Source organism: Geospiza fortis, unplaced genomic scaffold (genome assembly GCF_000277835.1).
Source record: "Geospiza fortis unplaced genomic scaffold, GeoFor_1.0 scaffold35, whole genome shotgun sequence".
Taxonomy (NCBI): domain Eukaryota; kingdom Metazoa; phylum Chordata; class Aves; order Passeriformes; family Thraupidae; genus Geospiza; species Geospiza fortis.
In genome coordinates this window covers 1,414,780-1,424,571 of record NW_005054453.1, presented here as the reverse complement: position 1 = coordinate 1,424,571, position 9,792 = coordinate 1,414,780, and the positions used below count along the sequence as shown (strand labels likewise).

Genomic DNA, 9,792 nt, shown 5'->3' with positions numbered 1-9,792 from the left:
TATTCCCAACTTTTTAATTAACTATTTCCAAGCAAAATTATAGATGGACCAGGGAGAATGTGGAGTCTCCATCCTTAAAGATATCAGTTCCACTCATCCCCTTGCTCACTTCTCCTCAGGTGGGACAGGGTGGAATGGGAAGGGCAAAAGTTGGAAAACCTGTGTTTTTTTATAAAGACAAATTAACAGGTAAAACAAAAGCTGTGTGAGTTAATAGAGCAAAAATTTGGACTCATTTACCACTTCCTGTGGACAAGCAGGTGTGCAGCCACCACTGGGAAAGCAGGGCTCCATCACGGGTAGTTGTTACTCGGGAAGGCAAACACCTTATCCCCAAAGTTCTGCCTTGCTCCTCCTTTCTCCCAGGTGTTATTGTTGGGCACATCCTGTGTCCCAGCTGAGTCCCCTCCCAGCTCCCAGTTCCCTGCAGCCACTGGTGGGGCAGCATGAGAAACAGAAACCCTCAACACTATGTAAGCTCTGCTCAGTGATAGCTAAAACATGGGGATATTATCAACACTGTTTAGGTCACAAATCCAAAAGACAGCACTAGGAAGCTACCACAAAGAAGATTAACTCCGTCCCAGCCAATTCAGTATATTGGTTCTTATTATCGTAGTGCCTATCTTCCTCAACTATCTCCTAATGTTATTTTACATTCAGTCAGCAAAATCAGTATTTTGTAGTTATTCTAGCATTTTAATTTTGCTTAAAGAACAATCCCAATGAGCTAGTTGTGTGATTTTTTTAGTGATTTCTTTCAGTGAATGGGATATATCCAGCAACTCTGCAGCTGTAAAAGTCTCTGCCAAAAGAAACCCTGCAGCCGACTGGCGTCACACATTACAGCTCCTGCAAGGGGAACTCTCGGCTACTGGCTCATTTCCATTCTCCATTGCATCCCTATAAATCAGGAGTCAGTTATGTCAGATTCAAAAGGTGTAAGTGGAACTAAAACTGGGTTTAGGGTGGTTCCTTCCAATCTGACCCATCCCATGAGTCTGTTACTTGTTATGCTAGCTAGAAGTAGTATTGCTTTAAAAAAAAAAAGAAAAAAGGAAAGAAAATGAGAAGGCGCTTCAGCGAAAACAGAGAAAAGGTAATTGGGACAGATAAGGGAAAACCAAACATTAACACAAGAGAATATTTAGCTATGGTTTGTAGTAGTGGAAGGCTGTTGGATGGCAGAAGGCAACTGGAACACCTCAAAGAGAAAACCCTAGTGATTGCAGCTTTCTCCTTTGGTTTATTGCCTGATATATAATGTCCTGAATACATTAGATATTGCAGGCTCATTCATAAAAAATGTGCTTTAATGGAACCAAGGGTCAAGGGCAAAATGAATGCTGAAGAGAAGGGATGCCTAAGAGCAGAACGGGGGGAGATGGTTTTTTCTATTTTAGCTTAGGTTAAAAGGTTGCTATGTGTCTGTGTCTGCACAGCTTTGCACAGTACAGGATTTCTGGGTTTGTGAACATAGGGTTATTATAAAGCTTCATGAAAAAATTCTAGATATGCTAGGTAAACACTAAAAATGGTTTTAAACTAACAAAACAAAAGGAAAAAAAGATGCTAAAAGGCACAATTCATCCCTCTTGAGAGACTGTTGTAATACTTAGCCACAGAAAGAGGGAACTTAAGCATACAATAGGAGGTTTATCCCAAGCTATTTAATTTTATGCTGTCAATTTAATTCAGATTTTTAATGTACTATCTTTCTGACAATCTTGAGAAGATTGTGTGTAGAATAGTTAGCAAGAGACTTTTTGCATTTGGAACTTTATGTCAGAGAAATAAATGTGACGAAGACATCAGAGATCACTAGGGTCTCCAGCTGAGTCACTAAAAGAACTGTGAGCAAATATTATGGGAACCACTAAGTCCCCTTAGAGGCTGTGTGCACATTTCTAACTTGCTTTGCATGCAAAAGGAGCTCAAATAAAAAGTTCCATATTTATGAAATCTGAATTCACATGAGAATATTTTAATAACAATAATAGCTCGATTAAGATCTAAGTGAAAATATGAAGCTCTAAAATGTGCTATTTTAATAGTACATAATTTTCACTTTTGAAGCTGTGCCTAGAAAGGAGTTAATCCTCATGGACTAAAGAACACAACATGCATAGGAAAGGTCTTTTGAATGGTTATTCATTTCTGCAATGTTAATGACACACAAGCAATTGTGCAGGACCCACCCACAGAATGAAGACAACAAATATCAAACTCTCTCAAACCCCATTATTGCCAACACTTAGATTGCCTACACAACTGCTGTTCAGCCCTCTTCCATGCAGGCTTTGGGGTAAATTTATTAGTTTTGTGGATATAAATTATTCTTTTACAGCTGAGTCTGCCACTTGGTCCAGAATTGCCTGTTCAGGGAGCTCAATAGCTGTAAGATATTTAGTCTTCCCAATTTTGCCAGTGGCTTACTTATTACCCACCACCTGAAGCCTACACAGAACCTCTGATTCCTTCATATGAAGGAAAGCTGCAGGTAGGATAATAATCATGCCCCTGAAGGAAGTACCATAATGCGCACAACACAAGAGGACTTATTAGGGATGCTCACAACAACCTCAATAGTTTTTGAGCATTTCAGCACTTCCTAAATATATTTCATCTAATGATCTCGTTTTTGCATGTTATTTCCTGGGGTTTTTTTGGTCTGAAGACCCAGTCACAAGCCAGCATAAAGAACAGGGCTGAATTCTGACATGCACTGCTCACGTAGAAATGAACTAGTATATTAATAACAGGAGAAGATTTACAATGGGGATTATCATTTCCACATACATCCTGTGTCAAAGTGACAAAGTAGAAGAAATTGCCAAGCATCATCAGCCCAAATTTCTCCCCCCCAGATCCCTTGAAAAGATGTGTGTTCACATAGGTCTGAGCTGACTAAATGCTGTTCTTTAGGTCTGATCAGGTATCACAGCTTCCCAAAAGACCTAAGCTGAACCAAAATTTCACAGCCACTGAAAAAGAGAATTTGCTCTCTCCTCCATCCCCACCCCTTCTCCCCCATCTTCCAGCTTGCACAATGCAGTTTGTATTTCTATACAGCTTTGGACCTCAGGCAATGACTTGTGCAAGATATCTCATCACTGGCGTCACAAAATCATATATTTACAGGGATTTATTCCTTGGCCACCTCAGAAGGAAATGATATAATTACAGACTAATATATTAGGATCATTATTAGGTTAGCTGCCTAAGCCTTCTTGTTAAAAACTCCATTTTGTATTGTCTGTAATTTGTTGGTTTTGACTCTGTGACCAGATTTCATTCATCTCTTTAGGCTTCTTCAGTTGTTGTTTCTTTTTCCTTAAATAAAATTTTCTGCCAAAACCCTTACTAATTTCCAAGAATACAGCTGAAAAGAGAGATGCTGTTTTCCTGACACTAAATCTTCCATAGGAAAACAGTGGCCAACACATAGCTCTAAGTAGGGAACAACGATTTAGGGTGAATGGGGAATTAAGGGACTGCTGTTTGAAAATCAAGAGCAAAAAAGTGATGCAAAAAAGTCTGGAAAAACAGTTGTTTGCACATGTTCAGTAGAGACTGTCCAGAACTTTGGAATATCACTCTTCAGAGATGCTGCCTGCAATGAGCACTCTGGACTTCACAAGGTTTTCTGTGGCAGGAAGGTTTCCAACCCAAAGCCATGAATAATTGTTCCTCCAGACTGGGTTGTATGTGGATGCAGCTGATTTAAAGTCTCAAGCCTGCTGATAAATCCTGCTGCTGTCAGTACAATTACACAGTTGAATTTTATTTGAATTTTTCACAAGCTTAAGAAATTTGGCATAAAAACTCTCATTTGTAAAAACCTCAACAGTATAAAACCTATGCAAAGTGAGTATTATTATCCCATTATACAGATTTGTATTGGAGATATGTGAAGTTTAAAGCCAAATACATCTACTGGTTTTTGGGCATCCAGCCAAGAAGCGAAATTTAATTTTTCACTTTATTTTTTAGTTTTTCTGAGTATGTGGCTTGACACAGCTGTAGCTGTGTGTTCTCTGACTCCTGCAAACCTGTTTCAGATCTCAGAGTCAGGTATTCCAAGAATGGGGAATGTACAAGGTAAAGACTGCCTGTGAAAATCATGGTGAAAAAAAAGTGATCAGCCACAGCCCCTATGTGACCTTGCATTACATGGGGGACTGCAGCTAGGATGGGAAAGGGACTTCCTGACCAAGGGCTGACAGTAATATGCTCTTAGCACAGTATTTCTATAAAGTTACCCACCAAGATTAAATGAGGCAAATAGGCATACTCATTTCCCAAAAAGTCTTTGATCAGACCTATTTCAATACCAGTTTGGTCTTTCTGAGATTTTCTCTTGTTTGTTTGTATGAAAAAAAATCATGAAATTATTTGTATGTCCTATCTTGAAAAAGTATACCCACAGCACAGTAGATAGGGCAGATATTTGTATAGCAAAGATGTTATATAGATACAATGACAATGATTTCATTAGATCAAACCTTTCATTGGGATGTATTATGGAGCAATTAATACCTTTTATTTTGGAAGTTAGCTACAGAGATCATTATTATACTGGGAACTTGGGCACTGGAAAAGTTGATGACAACTACATGTAATATTAATCACACAGTATTAAAAAACAAGCAGAGGAAATAAAACAATATTTTCTTTAAAACTGTTGAGATGTTATGACGAACACACAGAACCACTTGTAATTAAGACAAACACTATATCCTCTGAGTGCTGCTGTGCTTACAGCTCTTGCAAATAACACATATGATTTGTCCTTTTATCGAGTGTGCTTAACCTACCTCTCTTAATGTGGGATTCTATGTATAGTAGTTGGGAGCAAAACAAGACTAAGTTAAATACACTCTGGTTGTCCTGTTACATCGGTGAGGGAAGACTCGGAGCCCTCAATATGAGGGAACAGCAAGCTTCATTTATTTATCAGAGTATCAGACTTTTATACAGTAACTAATAAGCTAATGCATATTCTGTAACTTAAGGAACCTATTGGTTATTCTGTAAATGTTAGCTCCACCTTGTGTTTACATACCTTAAAAGTTAAACTTTCTTCTTCTCAGGCTGTTTTCAGCCACTATATCTCTGCTCAAGGGCACAGCGGCCTTGCCATAATCATAACTCGTTAGCAGAGCTCATTATTTTCCTAGCTTCAGACACCTGGACCAAGTCTGTGACTCTGGTCACGTACTATTCCTCAACATTGTCCTAACTCAGAATTTCCTTGTATTTATGGATTTATATTAAATCCCTAAGATTATTTTAAAATTTTTTCAGTGTTATTTTATCATTAATCTTAATATAATCCAAAAAACTAACTGCAAATGATTGCTTTGAGGATTGGCAAACACATTTGTGCAGCTTGAAACAATTTATTGAAAACATGTTGCTTACTTAAGAGAACATGCTGTCTTTAAATGTTGTTGGTAAGAAATGTTCATTGCTTGGATTTCCATTCTATTTATGGACTCTGAAGACAGGAGAAATACATTTTAAAGTGCATTTAAAGGTTGCATATGTTTTTAGGATGATTTTATTTTAATCTCAAGAGATCTTCCTTGTCCATAAGGCTCCACAGTGCACAGCGCATGAGCCAAGGTAACACGCCTTTGCAAAACATTTGATGTCTTCTCCAAAGGAGAAACACGTAACAAATCCTGTTGTAAAATGGTGAAGTATGGTTTAATAATGAGAAGATTCTAGTTTCAGACAACGGAACAATCAATTTTAGCCAAATTATTTCTGTGAACATAGCACATACAAGAAACATTGATTTATGGTAATGCATTTCCTTATTTTTCACCTTTATCACCCTGATATCTCTGAATCCCTACAATACTTCAGTCATTTGTACATTTACATAACTCCCTAAGATGGAGTATCTTGTAACATGAAATATCTTTGCTATTTTATAGCTGGTGAAAAGGAGGTACAGCCTGAGTTACACAGAGCGTACCAAGTAAAACAGAACTATGAACCCCCCAAATGGTGAGTCCCAGCGAAATTTCCTCTTTACTGTGTGTAATGGAAGCTCCAGGGGCTGGATCTACTTGCTGGCCATTACAAGTATGCGAGCTCTCTGCTCTCCCACAGCATGCTGGATACTCTCATCCACTCTCTTGGGTGGGTGTCTTGCCAGCACGACCTGGGGAGGCAGTCTAGGACTATCCCTGATTACCAGCTAAGGAAGCAAAACAAAACTCTCCATCCATTCCAGATTTTTTGAAGAACAAATCTTCACCTTCCAGAAAAAGAACTTAGTTCAATGTCATTTTTAATTGAGATCTAGTCCTCACTAATCCATATTGCCTTATATGAAGGTTTTGAGACAGTTCTGTGATTTTCTTCTGCAGCTGCAAATGCTGATATATCTGCCATCTATGCAAGCAGCAAACACAGAGGCTTTTCATCTCTTCCTTCTTTCCTGGCCTTCCACTGATCAAGTACTTCATCATCTGCTTTTCCCTAGAACACAAAAGCCCAGAGTTTTTCACTATGAATGGTTTCTTATCCTTTCCTTAGCTTGGGAAAGGGAAGAAAGGTAGGATAGAAAATTCTGTTGTCAGTATGTGCAAAAATTGGAAGCTTTTAACAGAAGTTCAGCCCCCAGAGCATTTTCTAGAAGGATGGAAGAAATTTATTGACTTGCATTGGGAAAATTTTGCTACAGCACTTTCAAGTCAAATAAAACAAAAAAAAAAAAATCAAATTCTGTATATTCATCTACCAGGTTAGATGTGAAATTCTGCCTGTATATCCATCTGCCCTCAAATGTCATAGAGGAACAAATATAAATCCTTTCTCCCGACTGAAGAAAAGAGGGAGCGGGCTCACTCAGAACCTCAGCTAGAATCCCACATTTCTAGCTTGTTTTCCCATTTGGTCCCTTGTTTTAAATTAACAAAGGCAGAATCCAAAACTCCAGCAGTCCAAGTTGACTGTTCTATATTAATACAATTTTTTTAAGATCCAGTTTTAAATGAGGAGACTGACATGTGCTTAGGCATTTAGAACATCTTCCTTTTAAAATTAAATATAGCTGTCTTGTAAAAAATTGAACTTTGGAAACACAATAGATAGAAAGAATCCCCCAACCACAAGTATGCATAACTTATAATCACAGCCAGACTTCAAAGCTCCTGCCTTTACCCCCATACCAGGGTCTTTTTTAATTGCAATTCTTTTCCAAATAATTAATTTCTTGCTAAGTGGTAAATAAGCAATTTACACTTTTCCCTTTATCCTTCATGGGGTAGCTGACATAATGTTGAGAGCACACCTACCAGCTTAAGCAACAGCGATACAGTTGTGGCCAGGTCCCTCCATCCCAGTTTCCCAGGAATAAGAGTAACGACTTCTTTCCTGTTTCATTGTAACATTTGCCATGTTCTACTTAAGATCTGATTCAGCATCTCCCGCCAAGAATCTATTTCTTGCTTAGATTGATCACAGAGAGTTTAGCCATGTTTTTGTCAGCGCGGTGCCTCCAGAAAGCTGGGATTTTGACCAGAAGCTGCACAAACACTGGCAAAAACTCTGCAGCACAACTTGCATTTCTGTGCCACTTCTAGGTCCCCAGTAGGACCCGAGAACCTGGATGTTTGCCTGAGTGCTTGAAAATGAAAGTCAGCATTTTTGAGTTTTATTTGTACTCTGCTAGAGTCTCCTTTCTTCCGTTCTGAGCAGCAGGTCTCTTTTCAGAGGTCCCGCCAAGGGAGGGGGCCATGCTGTCCCTGCCTGTCACCAAGTGCTGAAGACACCCCAAGTTAAATGTTTTGAGTGCCACAGATCAGCATGCAGATTGATCCAGACAGGTAAGAGATTCCTCAAAGACAGCACCAGCTTTGTATTTCTGGCACTTTTTCCTTCCCCTAGACTTTTCTCAGTTGAAAAAGATCCAAAGAACTCTTATGGAAACCGAAGAAAACCTTCAGCCATTTGTTATTTACTCACTGGCTTATGTTACAAGACAGGTGTCTTCTAGGAAAGGCAGAAAAGCCTCCCTTGGAATGCAGAATGTAAACCCCCTCGCTCCGAATTATTAGAATTTTGAAATGAAGAGGCTCTCGGGCAAAGAGATGGGAACAGGAATAACAGTTCTCTACTAGTGTGTATAATAAAGCAAACAAACAACAACAGCTGCGGCCTCGGTAACCAACAGAAGCAGGAGCCCGGCGCCGCCTTTGGCTGCGGCACGCTCCGCTCCGGTGCAGTTCCGGGCACGGCCGGCAGGGGCGCTGGCGGCTCCCGCTGGGCAGGGCGGGGGCGGGGATCCCCGCTGATCTCGGTGCCCTTAGCAGGACTCTCAGAAGCAGCAGGCTGTAACAGCAGGCTGAGCAGAAATCCCGGGGTAGTGGACATGAATGTCTCAAAATTCCATGACAAATAGCTGGAACCTACGGGATGTCATAGCAGGGCAGGGGTATGCGGGGCACGGCAGCAGAAGAAAGGTTCCCCGCTGGGTTAATGGTGGTGGCAGCAAAACTCCTTTCCCAAGCTGGAGGTCTGATTGTCCTTGGTAGGAGAAGGCAGCAGGAAATGGAGCCTCACAGTTGTGGCAGATTCTCCCTATAGTGACTGCAGCCTATCTCCCCTCACCCCAGCCAGAGAGAGCTGCTCCCAGCCCCCTCCCCCAGCCCTAATCTCCCGGTAAATCTGCCCCCTGCCCCTCCCCTCAAGAGAAACTCCCAAAAACCAAACGAGTTCCATGTCCCGCCATCAGTGCCTCCTTAGCAACTCAATGGGGAAAAATTCTACAGGTGGTAAAGAAAGAACAGAAAAAAACCCCAACCTCCAACACTCACCTACAACCAGTAAGAGACAGATTATGGTAACAAGATCATCAAACTTTTAAAGATCAGTGGTCAGGTTTTTGCAAACAATGTTTGCAGCATATTTTTGTCTGGCAACATATAATCCAGTTACACAAAACCAACTGATCGCAATTACTACCACGTAAGTAGAGAGTTTACTCTCTAATCACCTTGTTAGGTCAGCAATATTCACTGACATACAATTACATTGGTACAGGGACGAAAAATAGTTCATCTAGATTGTTCTTAAAGATCAAGCCTGGAAATTTATGGTAGCTGTTTAAATTTCTGTGAGATTTATGTTATAGAGGAGTAATGAGATGGTTGGCTCTCACAATTAAGGGATGAATATAATATGTATGTCAAGAGAAGTTTTATAGATATATAGTTACGTTACTGCAAAGTGTTCCCCACCCCAGCATTGTTATCCTGGGATGGTCTTGGTAGTGCGGGCATTTGGGGGAAGGGACAGGCTGGTTATTAAGAGGTGGGGCATGGTAACACTTCACCTCCAGTCAAGTTCCAAGAAAGCAGTCTACACCAATGGACAGTGACAAAGAGTTAATAGACGGACTTTGGGAGGGGCTAGGGTTACCTGTTGCAACACCAAGGGTATAAAAGGTAGAGCAGCCATTTTGTAGATGAGCCAGCCTTGTGGTTACTAGCAGGTGTGTGTGTGTGCACACAATTTTTCCTTATTTAGTCCTTTTAAACCTTTTAAAATTTTAAAAATTGGGCAGTCGTTTCTCACATTTAGATCTTCATGGAAAGCTACCAGCCCAGCCCTCCCTCCATCCGCTGTGGAATAAGCCTGGGGAATATGACCTCCCTTGTCAGTAGTCCAAATTAGGCAAAGTGAGAACTTTGATTCTCCTCACATTCCCAGTTTCTGCTTTATGGTTACTGTAATTGAAAACTCCTTTACAAAGCCTACTTGTCAGTATAAATA

At 40.3% G+C, this 9,792-nt stretch overlaps 1 protein-coding gene across 1 annotated transcript in view; it reads right to left on the bottom strand.

Annotated features, from left to right (window-relative positions):
* The window catches only part of GAB1 (GRB2 associated binding protein 1), a 135,306-nt gene extending 126,915 nt beyond the window's left edge, over positions 1-8,391 (bottom strand). Inside the window, exon 1 of the mRNA XM_031062602.1 lies at positions 8,190-8,391. Coding sequence (XP_030918462.1) covers positions 8,190-8,391 — 202 coding nt within the window. The remainder of the gene's footprint in view (positions 1-8,189) is intronic.
* Positions 8,392-9,792: the final 1,401 nt, after the last annotated feature.